The sequence below is a fragment of the Neltuma alba genome, unplaced genomic scaffold (assembly GCF_004799145.2).
Source record: "Neltuma alba isolate B1F8T4 unplaced genomic scaffold, ASM479914v2 tig00013265_pilon, whole genome shotgun sequence".
Classification (NCBI taxonomy): domain Eukaryota; kingdom Viridiplantae; phylum Streptophyta; class Magnoliopsida; order Fabales; family Fabaceae; genus Neltuma; species Neltuma alba.
Window position 1 is genome coordinate 2,125 of NW_021637557.1, and position 20,740 is coordinate 22,864.

At 33.6% G+C, this 20,740-nt stretch overlaps 2 protein-coding genes and 1 pseudogene across 2 annotated transcripts; 2 read left to right on the plus strand and 1 right to left on the minus strand.

Moving 5' to 3' along the window:
* The first annotated feature begins 2,170 nt into the window (after positions 1-2,170).
* LOC114735938 (uncharacterized) lies at positions 2,171-5,849 on the plus strand (annotated as a pseudogene).
* Positions 5,850-9,144: 3,295 nt separating this feature from the next.
* On the plus strand, positions 9,145-9,843 carry LOC114735936 (stress-induced protein KIN2-like). The gene is made up of 3 exons (XM_028923721.1): positions 9,145-9,198; positions 9,595-9,663; positions 9,769-9,843. The coding sequence occupies exons 1-3, from the start codon at positions 9,145-9,147 to the stop codon at positions 9,841-9,843; spliced, it is 198 nt and encodes a 65-aa protein (XP_028779554.1).
* Positions 9,844-16,827: 6,984 nt separating this feature from the next.
* On the minus strand, positions 16,828-20,079 carry LOC114735937 (S-adenosylmethionine decarboxylase proenzyme). The gene is made up of 4 exons (XM_028923722.1): positions 19,964-20,079; positions 19,794-19,877; positions 18,307-18,459; positions 16,828-18,215 (listed from the first exon to the last, which is right to left on the minus strand). The coding sequence occupies exon 4, from the start codon at positions 18,036-18,038 to the stop codon at positions 16,953-16,955; it is 1,086 nt and encodes a 361-aa protein (XP_028779555.1). The 5' UTR covers positions 18,039-18,215; positions 18,307-18,459; positions 19,794-19,877; positions 19,964-20,079; the 3' UTR covers positions 16,828-16,952.
* Between the last annotated feature and the right edge of the window lie 661 nt (positions 20,080-20,740).

Here is a 20,740-nt window from a genome sequence, read left to right on the forward strand (position 1 = left end):
GTGCTATCAAGTAAAATTAAACATTTATTTAACAGAAAAAAAGTAGATAAGTACCAAATAAAAAATCCAAAGAAAATATCACCTAAACTTTTTGTTTATATAAAAAAATTGAAGGAATACAGATTCCTTCAAGATGATTTTCCCTTCTTTCAAGGTTCCCAAATTCCAATTAAAACTTTAAAACAATAGATTTTTCCATTTTCTATGGATTTTTTCTTATTTTTTCTCCTTTTTATTGTATTCTATTTTGCATACCAAATTTTCAATTGATTATTTAATGTTTGGCTAAAAGAATCATGCATTTAATGCTATTTATGTTTTTTTTATAATTATTTATGGAAAATTTGTATTTTTATGACTTTTTTAATACATAAATCTTTCTCAGTGATTTTACATTTAGACAATTTCTTCTTGTTCCCTCCTTTGCCTGTCACACAGGAAAAACGCAGACTAAATCGGTCGATTCAACTGAAAAACTGGTAAACCGATTACTGATTCAGTCTAGTTTGAGTGGTGAATCGACTAGAAATTGAATTGATACCAACTCAGTCAAACCGAGGATAAACTGATAAAAACCGGTAATGAATCAATTTGGATAATTATATTATTATTAGTCATATTTTTTCTTATACAACTCTTTATTTCTCAATTACTATAAATTTGAATGAATTTAATGATGATTTTAGTATCAAATATTTATAAATTTTAATTATTGAGAAATCATAAATATCACAATTCTCGTTATACTTTGTTATTGTTACACTCAAATTATTATTATATTTTTTCATATTTTGTTATTAGTAATTATTAATATTATTATATTTTATTATTTTCAATTAATTAAATCATTGTCCCAACCCGTTGTCCACTCCAGGCTTTTTGGTTCCTTCCTCTCGGGACGCAATTTTCAGCAAAGCAGAACCCTGCTCGTTACAAAGTGTGGAAGTGTTGAATATGGAGGAAATACGGAACCAAGAACCATATACGCGTCTCAATCCCTCGTTGGCTCGTTGCCTTCTCCAGTACATGCATTCTCCATCCGCCTCTCAAGCCACATTGTTGTGCGGCCGCCAGCCTAGCCTTTGACGATCGCCGTCATCGCCAGTTCTTGCTGTTGCCATCAGATATCTCTGTCAGGTTTATACCGGAACCAACCTCCTTTCCGAATTCAGCCAACTCTGGTTTGCTTTCCTGCGTAAACAAGTCCTTCTGAGCGGAAAATTAATTTTTGAGAGCTTTGTACTGCCTTTGTAGGCCCATACTCTCTTCCACCCTGCAACATGCTCAAGGTCCCCTAGCTGAAGCTACGAGGAAAGACCAAAAGCGCTCAATTTTCTCTCTTGCTTGCTTTCCTACATGTTCTCTCTTTCAAATCCTTAATTCGACTATTATTAGAATTACTAGGTATTTACATTTACTGGTTTTGCAAAAGGCCACTCTGTGTTTCTTCCTGTTTCTTGTTTATCTTCCTGTTCCACTTTGTTGTTATGGTTGATGAATTCAAACTAATATTAGGCTGCTCACAAATATGACAATATCACTTAGCATTATCTAGTGTGCTGTTAAATTGATTCTCAGTTCGATTGTCTTGGGGACCCAGTGAAAATTTGAATTGTAAACAGACTAGCAATCATAGAAAGAGATGGATCATGGATGTAAGCCCTTTTTCTTTTTACACAACTAAGCCCTTTAGTTTGTATCTTACTTTTACTAAAAAAGAAAGTGTGTTTGATATCCAAGAAAATTGTATTGCTTTTTGGTAAATATAGGCCCATCAGTATTATACAGCCCTGGTTTTCCTTCGACACTAGTGAATGAGGGGGCGAAGATCATCTTACACACTCGTCTTGAATGTTGTTACTGATAAGAAAGTGCAATGAATGTATAACGCTTGATTTTATAATTCCATCTCTGCAAGCTGCAATCATCTATGCAGTATTAGTTTTCTTTCTTTCCTAGCCAGCATTAACATTGTTATGATTTTGTTATAGAATATCGACCTTTCATGCATAGGCACAATTTTTATCCCTGTCAAATCTGAATTGCTTCATAGAGTTTCGACATTTACTATAGTTTGTTTCTTGACGTCCTTTCTTTTGACTCTCAGTAGTGCTAGGAAAAATGCACAAGAAGAACACAAGTTGATAAGCATGGACCTTTACGTGGTAATATGGGTACCCAAGATCAAGAAATGGACATAAGGAAGATAATGAAACATGTCGAAAATGTACATTTCTTTGGTTCTCATTTAGAACAACTGCTTTTACCTTTTGTTAATTTTATCTCCTGTTGTATTAGTTTTTATATTTTATTATGACCTACTTTTGGCTTATGTTGTCGTGCTTTTATTCTCTTTTGGAGGATGATGTATTAATAATAATAATAAGAATAATAGTTAGTTAGGATTTATTTTGATCGTTGTGGTATAAGTTGGTTTATAGCCGTTAGTTTTAGGATTGAATAAGAGGCTATAAAAGGGAGTCTATTTGTAAAATCAGTTCAGTTTTGGAAGTTATTCAGAAGTCCTTTTCAGAAACTCTCTATCTCTTCTCTCTTCTTCCCCTCTCTCTTTTTCTCTTTTTCTTTCCATAATTTCTATTCAACGACTCATCAGAGGATTCAAATTAGAGTTCAGCCTAGACAAAATTGTGGATGCTTGTATTCTTGGTCATGTAATTTAAATATTTGGGTCTTGATTTCTTTGGTTTGCTCTATTGCAGCTCAAACTATAAATATTGGGTAACTAACAAACATGATACTCTTTAAGATTCCAATTTTAACATTGTCGATATTTTTTTCCCTTTTCTTTTGTTTGGCTAAAATATGCATAACCTCCCAAACCTTCTGATGATGTGTGAAGAACGATTCTTTTTGGTTGGCAATAAACTTTCCTTCCATTTGTACGTAAAGGACCTCCAACTATTAGTCTAACTGTTAAAATGGAAACTGCCATGTTAGATTTAATGGAGCCATGTGGCACATGACATCCTGAGTCATTTGGTAATTTCTCTCCCCAATCAAAAAGCACATTTTGTTTCTCCTCCCTTCGAAAGTTAAGAAAAACCCAGTATTTTTTTTCCCTTCCCTAGTTTCCAGATTTCACCTTCCTCCTTCTTCATCACTGGGATATCTCATTTCCATCTCCATTTTGTACCTTTACCAAAATTGCTTAAGCCCCGGATTCCATCTTCCTCCTTGTGCTTCGGATTTTGAATGCCTCCTTTTGAGGCTGTAGCAAAGCTGTGAGCTGGAGGAAGATTTTGCACCTGGGTTTTTCTTGATAATTTTGAAAGTAACAATACTTTTGTTGGAATTCTTGATTCGTTCACGTACCTAGAAAGCTGTTATTTTTTGTTATGGATTTCTACAGAATTGCTGGCGGTTCACTATGTGCATCTTCTCTTTGTGCCCTAGTTGCTGGAATCCTTTGCTAGAGAGGGAAAAAAATCTGTTGATCTTTTAAAACAATGTTAAAGGAGAAAATTATAGTGCCTCTCATGCGAGGACACTCAATCAAAGAGGCTGTCTTCAAAATTATTTTGTTCAATTTGTCAGCTCTCTTTGCCTGCTATAAGGAAATCACCTGCAAGACATATTACTGGTGATGGTGCTTGTTGATAGTAACATGTGCTGCTCTAATGCCCTCTTTGAATGCTTTGGTGGCACAATTACCAATAGCGAAGGATATTGGTTTGGTCTGCCAGATGACAATGAATGCAAAGCTCCTTAGAACAAACATTTACTGCGTCTAAACTCAAACGCCTATTCAGAGAGATGATGGGGAGGATGAGGATATATCTACAAGGATAACGATGTTCTGAGCTTTTTAAGGAAGAACAAAGGATGTGCATATTTGAGAAGCTGATGTAGCATTGGATGGACTTGTAGCTAATGGGCCAAGGAGGGAAGGACAAGTCATGTGGAGTGTGCGTAGTTTGTGAGAGAGGAGTAGAAATACAGAAGGACTGTGCGGTGTATATGATAGGACCCTCTTATACACAAACTTACAATGAGACTAAAAGTCCAAAATAAACAGGGAACACTTGAGATTGATAATGGTTTTACTGAATAACAAGGGAGTAGATGACTTTTACACGCTGATTCAAAAACTATATAACCTACAATGGAAGTGACGATTACAAACTAATAAGGAACAGAACAAGATACACAAACAGAACAAGATACTACACAATGGACTGATAAACTTGCCAAACTTTCGAGAGGTTGGCTCTCTCCACCCCAAGGGCCAAGATCACAGTTCAAATTCTCCACACCCCCGCTGAACCCCAAAGAGATGGTTTATAGACCTGAAAAGTGAGTTTCACCACCCCCAATTCATAGACCTTGACTATACCAGTCCTATACCTACTCTACTCCCTATTCTTTCTTCAGAATAGCAAGTCCAGCTTCTGCACAACAAAAAGTAATTTTCCCTTTTTATGCATCTTCCTAAACGTGATCCTATCAGTATATAATTGGGACGAAGGGCTTAGTGAGAGGATAGGCAATTGGTGAGTATTGTGAGGGAGAGACTCTAGCCTCTCGAATGCTAGAGAATCAATGAGTATGTGTCAGTTTTGTCACGTAAGCTTAATGTCTTTGTAGCTTTGTGATTAGACTTACGCTCTGCCGGAATTTTATCATTTTAATAACACTATTAGTGTGGGTTTCATCAACATTTTAATGTAAAACGTGAGCATTGGACGTATTGGAAGAATATGTGGGCTTAGGAAGTTGCAGCAGCCATGGTATTTTGTATGTATGTGCCACATTTTTCATCATGATTTGGGTTTTGAGATGTTTGCGTGATAGTAAGTGAAGGTGTGTCTGGGTCTAGAAATTTATGGATTCAAAACAGTTCTCTCTGTCGTATCTGATTCCTGTTGAACCCTGTCCATCGAGTTTCATATTGATGTTGCTCTTGATGATGCCAACTTACGCTATTTTTTTCAGGCTACTCGCATATGTCATGGAAAGAACGTAAAAAGATTGACGATAGGAAGGTTGCTTCTCTTGGCGGAAAGGTGAGTAAATGTTTGCTGCATCATGTGCTACAAAACAATGTAAACTTAGGAGACCTGGCAAAAAAATTTCATACTGTTCTTTGTTCCTTATGCAGGCCCCTGCACAGCAGAAATTGCCTTTAAAGGTGGCACGACCAAGGATGAAGAAACAGAAGGAGAGAGAGCAGAAAATGCTCCGAGAGGTACTCTTAAAAGCTGGTGTTGTATGTCACAAGAACCATCATTGTCAAGAATGGTTTCAGTTCAATAACACAAGCTTTCAAGGAAACTGCTCTGATGAATAGTTTTAACTAGTCTCTGACACTTATTATGGTATCATAGTGAAAGTTCATGAATAATTTTTTTAGTCACCAACACTGCAGAACTGATAGTATAGATGATCTTACTTGTGTGCCTGTGGAACTCTCGCTGACTGTATTTTATCAATTTGCTCCACTCAGTGACTTTGTAGCGTTTGATTCGTGGACAATTTGGGGGAAACCTTGGTCAGCAGGGAAGCGCAAACCAGAGGAGAGGGGTCTGAAGTCAAGCGAAGGTCGTTTTAAAAGTGGCGTCCTTAATGTGAAGCATTTGTTAAATCCAGCGGAATCTAAAGGGCAAGCTACTGAAATCCTTGTGCCCGGTGGAGGGAAAAGGATAAGTGGAGATCAGAAGAGAGGCAAGAAGGGCCGTTGGGTAATGAAATCCCATGTGGAGAGAAGCTTTGTAGGAAACCAAGCGGCATTCAATTTGTTAGGGTGTGTGAAGTATATTGAGTTTGGACATTTCATAGTACTTATTAAGGATATATTAACATACTCCTCTATAGGACTGCTCACAAGATAAGACAAGACAGGGACACCACCCTTGTCCCGTGTTTTGTCCTGAAAAATAGGACAGGATGACATTTGTGTCTTGTGTCCTGTTCCATCTTGGTTTTGTCCAGATCCCGACCAGGACGGAGACGGGACGGGAACGTTCCGATCAGCTACTTTTTTCCCCCTTAAAAAAGCCCAGTTATAATTTAGTTAGCAAAAAAAAAGTCCAATTACAACTTATACTTAAAAAAAAATCGGAAAACTGAAGCAAATTTGCATGAAATAGCTACAAGTAAATATAAATGAGCAATATAAAATAAACTTGAGACAAATGTAAATCATTTAAATGGCTAATAAATTGTTGGGAAAAATGAACAATAAACTTGAAGTAAATATAAATAAACAACATAAAATGAACTACTAGTATGTAAATAAATTTAGCATATGGTAGATATCCTTTAAATTTAAATGGATGAGCTTGCAAATTTATTCAAACACATTAATCTTTCAAAAATAATGATAGAAATCATTGCATATGACAATATGAATTAATCCATAAACCTGAAGCGAATTCATTAAAAAAAAGAAGAAAAAAAAGAAAACCAAAACATCTATGGAAACTTAATATGGAGCAACGTTAGGTGAAGACTTATTTAAAATTTAGTCAAAATGTAAAAACATAGTCTATGATAACTCTCACTTAAGCTTTATGAAATTTTAAAAAAAAACAATAAAAGTTTTCTAAAAGCAAAGAAAAACGCAACCCATAAACTAAATTTTAGTTCAAATTCTAATATATATATATATTAGTATCAAAATAAAATTGAAGGGTGTAAACAACATAAATAATGAAAAAAATGCTTTTTTAAAAAAAATAAGGGAGGTTGGGACTAGGACGGATAAGGCGTCCCTAGGGTCATCCTGAGTCCCGTCCTGGTCCATTTCAAGGCGAGTATGAGCCTACTAAGATGGGTACAAGGTTTGAGCACTCCTACTCCTTTGATCCTATCTATAAGGTTTATGAAGTAAGGAGAGAAGGTTTTTTTTAGTTTTATTTATAAGCCACTTTATTTAATTTTTAGTATAAATATACTATTTTGTTATTCATTTATTACAGCGTGGATAGTTTTTTTTAAAAAAAGTGTATATATTAAATACGGATAAAGTTGTAAAGTTATTATATTTTAAAAGAGAATTAATACAATTTCAGATTTTTCTTGGTTTGTATGAAAGATGCTGAAAATATCTTATAAATAAGACTAGAGGTGTATTCTAGAGGTGTACTAATCCTTATAGTTTTCATAATTTTTTATAGGGCTAAGGTACAAATCTATGCATGAAGTATTCTGCTATGGGCACCAAACACCATAAACTTTTCTTGGGCGCAAAAATACAAACGAAGTTTTCAAAGTAGTACAAAAATACCACAGCCATTAAGTCAACTAATATTATTTGTTTAACAAACATGTGAACTAACAAAATGGTGCAAAAATATGCCATAAACTTTTCAAAATGATGCAAAGATACATATGAAATTTCCCGTGATTGTGGTATTTTTTCATCTTTTGAAAACTTTCCATGTATTTTCGCATCATTTTCTTGACTTTTATATGTGCTAAACAGTCAGCGTAAATTAACTTTATGGTCATGATATTTTTTCACCATTTTAAAAATTTCATTTATACTTTTGCACTCAAGAAAAGTTTTATAGTGTTGGCTTCCCATAATAAAATACTTCGTGGATAGATTTACACCTTAACTTTTTCTTCCTTTTTTTTTTTTTAATGTTAGCCCTTATACTCTGAAAGTTTTGTAGTCCGCCTTATAGTTTTCACAAATGACAAGTTTAATTAATTCCTATGCATCTGAGTGACCAAGACCTCCATCCAAAGGTTGACGTGGCTGGTCAACGATAGAGGATGTAGCAAAAGATTTGAGGTATACTAGATGATTTGGCTTCTTCTTCTTTTTCTTTTTTTTGTCCATGTAAAATGCCATGTAAGCATTGCTTCTTATTTAACAACTCTCGCTTGAGAGTCATGAAAGAGGATTGCTTGAGAGCTTGTCGCCATTGACATCATGGATACCAAGAAAAAAGCAATAGAGAATGCAAAAATTAGTAGACGATCTTGTTCTGATTTTACCTAGCTTCAATTTATACTCTCCGAAAATTGTAATTTTCTTTTTCAAATTTTCCTTATTAACACCACATACATAATAAGAAGGTTTTTTTTTATTAATGGAGTAATTTTCAGTGCAAATTATTGTAATGACGTTTTAGGAAAATCAACTCAAGTATTTTTATAAATAACTAACTTAATATTCTTAATCTTCGCAACTTAGTTCTATGATTCTTGCTGAGGGAGTATGACCCTCTACAACGTAATTGAATGTTGAAATCTCACGCATATGTCTATTATCATTATTTTATTTTGTTTGAAGATTCCTGAGGAGTTTCTAATTCCTACTCATACACTCGAGTATATTGACAAAATCCTTCGTGCCCGCAACGAAAATATTGAAAAAGCATGCTTGAAGAATAGATGGGGACTAAATTGAAAAAAAAAAAGTATAAGGACGAAAGCGATAATTCCCTCATTTGTTTAAGTTGTTCAGCGACAACACAGTGCGTATTGCATGAAAATTAGTCCCTGATGGAGAAGTAGGAAGATGGTGGAGTGAGTTGATATCTCAAGAAGATGAAGTGGTTACTGGGAAAAGCTATACTTTTAGGATAGGAAGAGTATCATTTAGTGAGTCCACATTACTATTTTAATGCTTTTATAATATTTGAGAGATCAAAGTTAAAATAGGCCTGAATTTTAAGGACCATAAATTATATTAGTCCCTTTTCTCCCAGTGAATTATTTTACATGCTTTTGCTATCCATCACTTTTATTTTATCTTTGTCCAAGAAAATAAATGCAAAAACAACAAGAAAAAATCTAAATCATGTTAGCCATGAGATCATTTCCCTGTGTGTGTACGTGTGCACGACAAAGGCGGCATAATGTCTGAGATTTTTCTAACAAATTTAAACTGATGAGAATTAAAATCTGAAAGTGGAATAATTGATGACAGAAAACCTAGTCTTTTCCTATAACCTACAAGGTAGGATCGATGAAGAAATCTCGTGGTTTCGTCCACAAGATCCATTGGTCAACGAGACAAGTGGCTCTGTGCCATAGAGAGACATGGGACAGTGTAAGTATATATCAACTCAATCTTCATCTTTGCATTGTTACAATCTCATGATCATCATTAACAGTTCTAACTATTCATTAATTCTTTGCCAAGCTCATCACATAAATTTTCTCAGGAAAATGGACTCCAACAAGGCAAGTTACAATGCCGGACAAGCCAAAGGCCAAGCTCAGGTAGCTAACTTCATTGATTATAGTCTCTCTATTACCCTTCAAAGTTTCTCAATCATTTATTAATTAGCATATTAATTAATATATTCCTCCAATCCTTAATATAAGACCCAATTATTGAATTAATTTTGATCTTAAATATAAGACTTATTTCTTATATTTATTAATTTTTTCTAAATTATCTTATGGGTACTTTCTTAATCATAATCAAGTAGAAGAGGGAAGAAAGGTATTAAGAAAGATGATTATGATGTTTTAGGAAAAACATGTCATATTTCTTATAATTAACTAACTTACATAACTTCCTTAATCTAATTAAATTAGTTAAATAGGTTTTATATCAAGAACCAGAGGAGTATTACTAATAATAATTATGGGTGAATTAATTAAATGATGTAGGAAAAGGCAAGCAGCATGATGGATAAGGCTAGAGATGCAGCACAATCTGCAAAAGAATCCATGCAAGAGGTATTACATCATTTACTTTGAACTTAATCAATTATATAAACATTATGGATATTAATTCCAAATAGATAATAGGCTTAATGTTTGTGTGTGCATGTGTGTTTATAGGGAGGTCAACAACTGCAGGCAAAGGCACAGGGAGCTGCAGATGCAGTGAAAGATGCAACTGGAACCAACAACTGAAATGAAAAATTAGGTTGAATATTTATCGAATAATACAATGGTGTTCTTTTTTAAACTTGATGGTTAAATTCACTTTGATTATCTAGGAGTTTCAAATTGAGTTGTTTTTACTTTAAACTCTTTTTAATTATACGCAATCTCTCTCTCTCTCTCTCTCTCACTTTTACTTGTAATTTCATCACTTTTCGTGATAATCAAATCTCTATTTTTGACTGACCAAACTTTTAGATCCTATCCATTGATTGTTATATATGAATTGTCAGCTTTCATATCAAGATGCATCACACACACACGTTCCTATTTTTTTCTTGTGTCATTATCTAACTCATTTTGGATTTAAAATTAATTTCTATCAAACTGAGAGTATTTAGGGTTAAAGCCTTTACCACAAGTATATTTCTTAACATTCGAATTTATACTTTCTCTTTTATGGGGTGAAACTACTTATCACGTCAGTAAATTAAACTTAATGATCAAATCTAACCCAATAATATTATGTGTTAAATAATTATATAAAAAAGAGAAATATAGAGAATCAAGTAACCATTCGGTTTTTTTCTTCCAAAATTTCATAAAGTTTTGCATCCAATTTTTATTATATTCAAACAAAAAAAATTTCTTAGAAAAATTCTTTCAATTATTTTTTTACCATTTTACTGGGGGAAAAAACAACATTAGGTCCCATTGGTAATTGGTAACTATATAGAGAAGAATTGAAATGGCCAACATTGAGTGATGTTAATTAGGTGAATTTCAAATCCTCAAAACGCCACCCGATCTTATTTTCGTTGTCAAAAAAAAAACAAAACAAAACCACCCCAATTTTAATGATTCAGATTGCATAAAGCTCTTTTATCAACTAGTTTTGATTCAGATTGCATAAAGCTCTTTTATCAACTAGTTTTTGTTTTTATATATACAAGACTCAAACTCTTTAATTTTTTTCCAAGGGTGAATCACATAAACCAACTTCAGTTAATTAATAAAATCTAGCAATTATAACTTACAACTAATAGCTTTATGATTAATTTATATGTAAAGTTTTATATACTAGGATAACCATGAATACACAATCAAGCAATTTTTTGAAATTTGTTTATCATTCTTCATAAGTTTAAATTGGTTATTTGTAAACAACTGCAATCTTCTTTTTAATAGAAACTGCTTCTTCTATAAAGAGATACTACCTCCGGTAACGAGGTATTATAATTAGGACCAAAGATAGTACATCACTCTTGAGAAGCTGTATAAGGGATACCACACCCTTGATCTCTCACCCTTACAATATACGAAGAATGATTATTATTGAAGAAGAATTCAGTTCAATAAACTCTCTCAAAGAGCAGAATGAGTACAATTAAGCACTAATACTCAAAAGATATATAGAGATATATATTAACATTTGACGGCTCAATAAATGATGATTTTCAAGTATATATAAGTGTACACGGACAATAGGTACATTTTAGCTTCTTTTTTTTTAATCATTCGAGCTTTACATACGAAGCAAGCTTGAAGTGGTTTATTTATAACCAATTGAAAAATATAGCTGTTAGAGATAAACACTAGCCATTTTCTATTTTTCAATTAAATAAAATATAAATATAATATTGATACATACATACATACATACATTTTAAAAAATGCAATATCTATGAAAAGAGATTTTTTTTTTTAATATTTTCTTATTCTATTCTCTTATTTATTATATCTAAGGAAAAGGCGAATAGGTTTTGATACCATGTGAGTGAGTCTCCTCAAACCTCTAAGACTCAGTCTAGAGATTTACAGGTTTTATCATGTCAAGGTCTTAACAAACGGTTCTCCTAGCCTTACATAAACCATATTAGGACCTAAACCTGTAAAACTTCAAACTAAAGTTCTTCTGCCTAAAAGGACTATTCCATAGCATCATGGTGGGATTCTTTCTGATAAACAGGATCTTTAGATGAGGCAAGTGTAGAGCATACTTGAATCTTAGATTAAGTGAGTAAGAAAGAATATTTTAATCATGAGTGAATCCTCCTCTGCAGAACCTATTCATCTTTCTTCATCTCTTACTTTTGACCTCATTCCTTCTTCGCTTCACCAAATACTCAACAATAAGGTTGATAAAGTCATAGAAATTACCCATGTACCACAAGATGCCTGCATCCAATCCACGGAACTACCCTCATCAGTCCTTACTCCCTCTATCATCGTCAAAGATCTTTTACCGGACCCATCATATCTCTTGTGACCAAATTTACTCCTACTGTCAAAGAACTTGTTCAAAGTTCCTGTCTCAACCAATGTGGTCTTCCTACAACTACATCTAAACAGTATGTCACCCTTGAGATACCTCAACCCATTATTGATTTATACATAGAGTAAGGATATACACATCTATATATAGGTGCAGTACATTTTGGTCTTACCCTACATGGAAGAAAAGGTATCCTTGCCACTGTAAGAGTAGCCCTCTTGGACACTTCTTATAAATCCTACCAAAATGCCTTAATAGGAACCCTTCTCACTACACTCAGTAATGGCAGTATTATTATGACCATTGCTCCAAACTTTAACTTTATGCTCTCTAATCAAACGACTTCCTAGAGATTGAAAGTTCAAATCCAGATCATTGGAGCTGAACAGGATCCCCTAGCTATTATGGCCACTCTTCATCATCGAATGGTGTATAGAGTACAAAATCACTCTCTAAATCTTCATATCCCTAATTCTACCCAAGATACCCTATATATGTCCACTGACAGAGACTATGGTCCAGCTATCATCAACATCCCAAGGCAAATCTGAAAAGACCTTTTCTTAATACATAGTTATAAAATTATTTTAAAATGATAGCCATTGTAGAAAAAGAATTGAGTTAGAGCGTTAAAATACTACCATGATTATAAAGAGTTTGTCTTATTTTGAAAACATCCCAAGAGGCTCAAGATACATAAACCACCCATGAGTTTAACAATATGTAGAACAAGGACTGAGGGCACAGTAACCGTCCACAAGCACAATATAATATTCATCCCACAAAAACTTAAGACCTAAGAAACACAGGGTACTCAACCCGGCCCACAAGTCATACACATAAAGAGTAACACATACAGCACAGTCTTACAGCCTCCAAACATTCTAACAGCACTCCATCAAATATAGTGATCCAACAACCAAACAAAAGGAAGTATATGTCAACAAAGTCATGGGTCTTAAATGGCAATATACATAGCATCACATGCCCAAACCAAAAGAGGACTACTAAGCTATACTCGCCTATGCCTCTAGTTGCTTCCCATCGCACCAAGCCAAACTAGATGGCTCTCTTAAAAAGCATTGATGAATAGTAGGGTGAGACATAAAGTCCTAGTAACCAAGTATTAATTCATGGCATATATAAGTAGGATGGCAAGTTGGTGAAGTAGTAATTAAATATAATTCAAGTAATAAATAATGCCTTAGGAGATACAACCACGTGAAAGGAGCATGTCTCACCATCCACAACACAATTTATACAAAAGTACATATATGCAATAACACAATGAGGTATGCCCTCCCATCACCATACTCCTCTTTATGGCTCCTTGACAAGGACTCGGGCTTTCTGTGCTGAGTAACTCGGCAAAGGTCACCCCACTCATATCAAGCAGCAAATCCCTCCTGTACCTATACCGTCCAAGAATGGACTATGGTGCAAAATGTGTCTACCCAAGAGCTCATTCTCAATTCCGGGCCAAGGAAAAGAAAGAATTACAAGGGTCTAACAAAAAGCCAAACACTAGGATCAGTAGTGTAGGCATGCTACACTGACTTCGAAACAATTATCCTCCACATATCAAAATCTCAATCTCCACATGTGAACCCCATGCATGGTCACAATATATATTAAAAATATCATAGTTTTTCAGAGTAAGATGATATAAGTTCAAACAAAGTACAACATATTTTCATTTTATTTAATAACATAATATTAGTATATTAAATTCACACCACAAGAAAACATCATTTCCAATAAAACACAACTCAGGCATAATTAAATCAACATACTTCCCACTTCACCAAAATTTGTCACATAAAAAAAAATACATACTTCATTCACAAGCATACTTTCACAAATTAATTTGAAAAAATAAAAACATAATAAACATCTTACAATCCGAAGCATGTATGTAAAATAAATTAATCACAGTTACCTCTATTCCAAGCTTAACCTCACAGCTTAAGAAATAAGAGCACAAATTATAAACTCTGAAGTATAAGATAATCTACAAATAATGTAGATATAATTTAATATATACACAAATAATTAACTTAAATTACATAGAATAGTATATATACATATATTTACTATCCAAAAATTCTTACTTCAAATAACAATTTTTTCCTCTACCCAAATAACTCCTTTAAATTATAAAAATATCATTTTTATCTAACATTGTAAAAATCTCAATTTACAGCATACTTTCTAATAATATATTCAAAAATATTTTCATATTCTAATACATTTTAAATCGATTAAAATCTTAATAATATATTAAATAATCTAAATAAGTTAGTTAGCTTAAATTTAATTGGTAAAAATATTCTATATGCCTTGAATAATACATTTTTCAACTAAAATCTTAGTTTAAAGTTCTCAAAACAATCAATGAATAATATAAACCAATTAAAATTTTAATAATATATCAAACAACCCAAATAAATTATTTAACTTAATTTTAATTGGTATAAATATGATATATATCATAATGACAGATTTGTCAACAAAATAAATTTAATTTTAAATACCATAAGTAATAAATAGACAAATCTAAATCAATTAAAACTAACTACTTATTTATCTCTAAATTTTTATGATCATCCTTGTCAAAACTCAGTACTTATTCTATATACTAATCACGGAATTTTCCCTAAATATTATAATGATACTACTAATATAAAGCTCTAAATATAGAAAAATATTGATAAAAAATTAATAAAAAAGAGTTTTTTTAATGTATCTAAATGATCTTCCAAACTTGTATTATCTTTCAAAATACTAATACTTCTCTACCTCCCTCTCCTTCCACGCCTCTCACTCTCTCTTTCCATTTTCTGATGTCACCTTTCCTCCATTTATCCTTCTACTTTCAACCGCCTTCCCCATTTTCCTTCTTTCATTAATACACTTCTCTTATTTTTCTTCCTTCATTAATGCACCATCCCCCAGTTTCTTCTTCACCTTCAATACACTCAGAATTAGGTGGAAAAGCTTAATGTTTTTTTAATAATAAAATTATTATTTTATAATAAAATTTTTTTTATATTATTTAATTAATATATTTTTTTCAAATAATAATTTTTTCCAATAATATTTTGGATGTTACAAGATCTCTACAAAAGAACTCTCTTAGCTCATGCCACTTGAATGGACCAACAATTATGAGAAAGAGTCTCATTCTGTTCCGGCAAATGTTCATACTACAGCTCCTCAACTTATCAAAAGATTGCTTGATGGGACAGTTAAAACTGTCTTCCAACGACCAGGAACAGAAGGATCCCTTCCTCCAACAAGGACAATCGCTACCATTCTTCCTATCTATGAGAATAATGAATATCCTACAGTTGATTATTTTACAGTTCAAGGACAACTTGTTTTTGTGTCTCATATTTATGGACATTTCATTTAGGATCTTGATCCAAGTATGTGTAAACCAGACTGTGACTGTACCATGATTTCCAGTACAACTCAGATGAGGATGATCTTGTAGATTTCAGTTCTAGACAAAAGTCTAGAAAGAAAAAGAAAAAAGTTCAGACCACTTGTGTTGCGCAACGGTCATGAAGAAATGACAGGGATGATGAGGCTCCATAATTATCGATCAGCAGACCTATTCGTGAAGCTCCCACCAGAGATTTGACTATTTGGGAACTTCTGAGAGAATGGGGTCATGATGACATAGCACATGATGATGTAGCAGCTAATATTTTTCCAGACACCAAGCCAGAAACTTCCGTAGCTTCTCATATTATCCTACCCATATATAGGAATGATACAATCTAATACTACTTCCGGTCCTAATTATAAGACCCAGTTGACTTATTTGAGGAGATTAAAGAAGTAAGTTAAGTTAGTTTTTTGTAATAAATAAGTGTTGTCATTCCTAAAATATCCTTGCTAATTAAGTGTATTGGCTAGAATTATCATTGTTAGAAGGATTATCTTGGAAAAAATGCATAAATATGAGAGACAAAATGGATTGGGATCTTATAATTAGGACCAAACAAAAAGTCAAACAGGGTCTTATATTAAGGACGGAGATAATACTTATGAAGAAGAATTTCCAGCGCTTGAACATCGATACAATGAAAATACTAAGATCTCTTCTCGACCTTATGTTGCCTCGACAGAAGTAACCCTCAAGGTACTTACAAACCACTTTCTCCTACTGAAGAAGTTTTGAATAAGACGAAAAATGCTACATGCCAAAATAAGTCCTTCATAGGATTGATCTAAACTGGATCATCTGTCCTCAAAACTAAAGATAAAGCTGACTCATCAGAAATCTGCTTTTAGCATCAATGTCATTAATTTAGTACCTGACATAAAGTGAAAGCACACCACTAAAGTAATCATGTTTATGCTAAAAGCAGATTCCTGATGAGTCAACCTTATCTTTAGTCCTTAAAGATAAGTTCATCACTAGTCTTCTACTTCCGACTATATCAAATTATCAATTAATTATTTAATGTTGGGCTTCAAAATCAATAATTTAGTGCTATTTATATTTTTATAATTAATTGTGAAAAATTTATCTTTGCTTTTTTATTTCATTACATTTGAAACCATTTATCAAACAAACCCTCAGCATGGATACGGAGGACCCATCACAACGAGGCTAAAACAAAACACTTTATTCATATGAATACGAAGAGCATGGTCCAACCCCATGAAAGGGGCACAAGCCCAGAATAACACACTTGAAAGAAACAAAAACAAACTTGAGCAACCAATTATGAAAAGTTAAAGAGCAACATATGTATATATAGTATATGTTGCCCTGTACTCAAACCATAACCCCAAACTTATTCAGAATCAGCAAACATAAACACACAAATAAATCATTAAAATCCACAAACTATATCTCGTCCCCTTCTTCCTTCTCGTCCTCACTACTCCAACAGCTTTTCAGAATGGACCTTGGAGATGCACAGCCATCAGCTTGAACAAAGTCATAGAACAAAACGGAACCGCCTGCTCCAAGAACCTCCTTGTTCTTCTCTCCACAGTCGTATCCTTTAATGGCCAGGGGGAATTTGTTGATCAGTGCTTCATCATGCATATCAGTGTGCAAAGCCAGAGAAAACTCAGCCGGCTCGAAGCATGCCAAGACCCTTCCAACGAGACCTATCAGAGATTTTTCATCAAAATCATACCCCACTGCTTCAAAGCTTGCATAGCTGAAGCCATCTTCTGGGGTGACATGGATGGTGGAGATTGCATTGTCTTCTATTGCGTTCATGGAATACCCACAGGGATCAAATTCATAGTCACATATGTCAGATTGAGGAAGGATCTTTCGGATTCCAGAGTCTTCGGTCATTGAGGATGCTGAATTTGTGTTTGCTTTGAAGAATACAGAAGCACTTTTCTTCTGTAAGCCAGTCATGCACATCTCCAGGGTGTAAGTTGCTTTTGATTGGCCTTGCAGGTCCGCACTAGCAGAGTAGATATGCCATAATTGTGACTTTTCAGGGTTGCCCATCATGTATGCTTTGCTGCCAGAACCAAGGTTGCCAAAATAACCGTCAAGAACAGCAACTTCCTCAGAGAAACTACGATGTGGGAATGGTTGGGCCGCAGGAAAAATAAAGCTTCCACGAGTGTATCTCACAGATTTCACAGCAAGCATAAGACTATCAGCCAGCTTCAGAATGACCGGGATGGACAGAAGCAACTTTGTAGTGCCGCAAGTTTTGATGATAACCTTGTAAGGATAGACAAATAAGCTGGATTCAGAGAGAACGTAGGAATCAACAAAGTCATTGGACAGTGAGTCAACAATGGTGCACTCAGCTGGTTTCAGAATCTCATCCAATTGATCCTTGGACAATGATCGAAGGCCTAAACCATCAGGATCAGAAAACAGACCAGGCTCAAAGAATGATATCTCAAGCCTCTTTTCATAGCCCTCAAAACCAATAGCAGAGCCTGTCAAGGCCATCTTGACTATCAGGGAGAAAGTATTGTTGCACTGACAGAGCACAACCGAACAAGGAGAACAAGGAGGAGAATGAAAAGGAGACGGAGAATGTGGAGGGTAAACTACTATCACTGTATAAAAAAGCTAGGGGTTATGTAGCAAGCAAGGAAGGAAACCTCAGGATGGCTTTCGAACGCACTGCACAAGAAAAAACACCATGTAAGACACCAGAAAATCATTCTTGCAATAATTATCTCCAATTATCGGAAGAATTAAACAGGGGACTTACGTTGGAGTAAGCAGCTGATCTGAACTTCTTGATTCCACCGTTTGGTCGAAGGTCTTCAATGGTGTAGCCGAGAGGAGCTTCGTAGAATAATGATTTACTACTGCTAGACTTCTTTTTCCCACCTTTAGTCTCCATCAGTTCATTCACAATATGCTGCAAAAAACAATAAACCACAAACTTAATAACAATTATAGTTCATGGAGTTCATTCAGCTCAGCTGCCAGAATTTGAATGCAAGATCACCATTTTCAGGTAGAAAAGAATAACAAAATTGAAATTCACTGTATCAGAAAATAGAAGAACAATGTTCTAGCCACACAATACGTGAACAAGACAATAACGGGAAGCAATAGTCTCATCCAATAAGAAAACAATGCAAAACTAACATTTCATGATCATAAGAAACAAAAATGACAGTCACTTTCTTTACAAACGAATAAACAAAGACAGGCGCAAATTTGTCAGAAAACAAATGTTAATCTAACTTCTATCTACAAATAGAAATTAAATACACAGTATGAAAAAGCAGAATTTGTCATATCTCCACAAAACAATAGCAAGATTGCCAACAGAACACTACTTTTACAATATTGAAAACCAATTACTTTCAGTCCTCTAAACTTCAAGGTTGGTAGGAAATATTGAAAATAAGGGATTAGAATTAGGATTACAATTGAGAAAATCTATTAAAAGAGTGTTTAGTATAAGAGATTATTTGTTATATGGGATTAGCCAAACCCATGTATGTGGAATTAGAGAATGCCATGAGGAAAGTGTTATTCTCCAATCCCACCTCTATGGGTTTGCCTAATCCCATATAATAAGTAATTACTCATACTAAATATTATTTTAATAATTTTTTTCAATTGCAATCCCAATCTCAATCGCTCATTTTCAATGCTTCATACCAAATGAGACCCAAGGGTCTTCAGAAAACTTTATTTTGGTCACTATAATTTAAGAATCTATAATTGAAGCTTACATGCTATGAAAATTTTGATTTCATCACGGTCACTGAATTTTTGGAAATATTTGTTAAATTTTTTAATATAATGACTTATAAATCTAATTTATGATCACAAACATAATAAAAGCATAGTTAATAAAGTGAAAACACCTTGCAAGTGTCAAATAATGATAAAAACGTATCAACCACTTGCTGAGAATATAATTCTTGCAACTCATTAAAATTTATTTCGTTTCTCGATCGATAATTTGAAATCGTAAATCGGCATCCCCACAATAGAGGGTATAAGATCCTAATGTCATAATCAGATAGCAAATATAAAACGTAAAAGAAGAAGCCAAAATAATAGCAACACAAATCATATAAGGCATCAAGATTTCCTCAAATCATCATATTAAACGAAAAATCATATCTTCAAATACAAATTATATGGTAGTATGTGAAAGATACACGCGATGAACGAAGGCATGCAACTAATCAGTTTTTAATGGCGTAATAACTCATAAAATCGCATACTTACTGTTATAAAGAATCTTTGAACAAAGGAACCTTCTCTAGTATCCCCTTTCCCAGAAATCAGACTTCAGAATCCGAATGAATTAACCTAGAACAAAAACAGAGAGCAATCAACAAGAAAATCGGCGCAAGAATTCGGAAAGAGAATAAACAAGCAATTACCAATGCACTTACGCTGAATCAAAATTCGAGAGACCGAGAACAAAAATCAAACGACGAACAGAAGAACCTCAATCGCCAGGAGACACGAGATGTTAGAGAGAATCAAAGATAACGCGTAACACAATTGCGCAGTCAGGATGATGAAGGGGGAAGAGGGCTGAATGAGGGGGTTATATAGTGCGGCTGGTAACAGTGAAAGTACAAAAATGCCCTTAGTGTAATCATAATTTCTGGTTCCTTCCCTGATTTTCTGAGCCACGCAATCTTTGTGATAAAAAAGGCCAAGAATCTGAAATTAGGTCCGCAAAAGTAGTGGAATAGATTAAAAGAATACAGTAAAGTCGGCTATAAATAACAATCTTTTTTTGTTTAGATAAGAAAAAAATAAAAAATAAGAGCAACAAATATAAAAAAATTATCTCGCGTTATCAAAGGGGAAAGATCATTGTATATTACCCTCAATATAAAAAGATTTAAATTTCAATATTATAAGAAAAGATCAAAGTTTTTATATCTATTATATTTAGTTTTTTAATCACATAAAGCTATATATTCTATTTTAAAAATATTATTGTTATATTATAAATTCATATTTAAAAAAATTAAGTCACGTGCTATTTGTATTTAGAAAAACTTAACATAATAAATATAAATAACTTTATATAAGTTTTTTTTTTTTAAGATATTGCGTCAAGAAATGTATTTGTGTAGCTTGAATATTTGTATGTATAAAAATGATATGTGTACAATTTATTATATCTTGATTCTGGAAATTTATTAACATATATA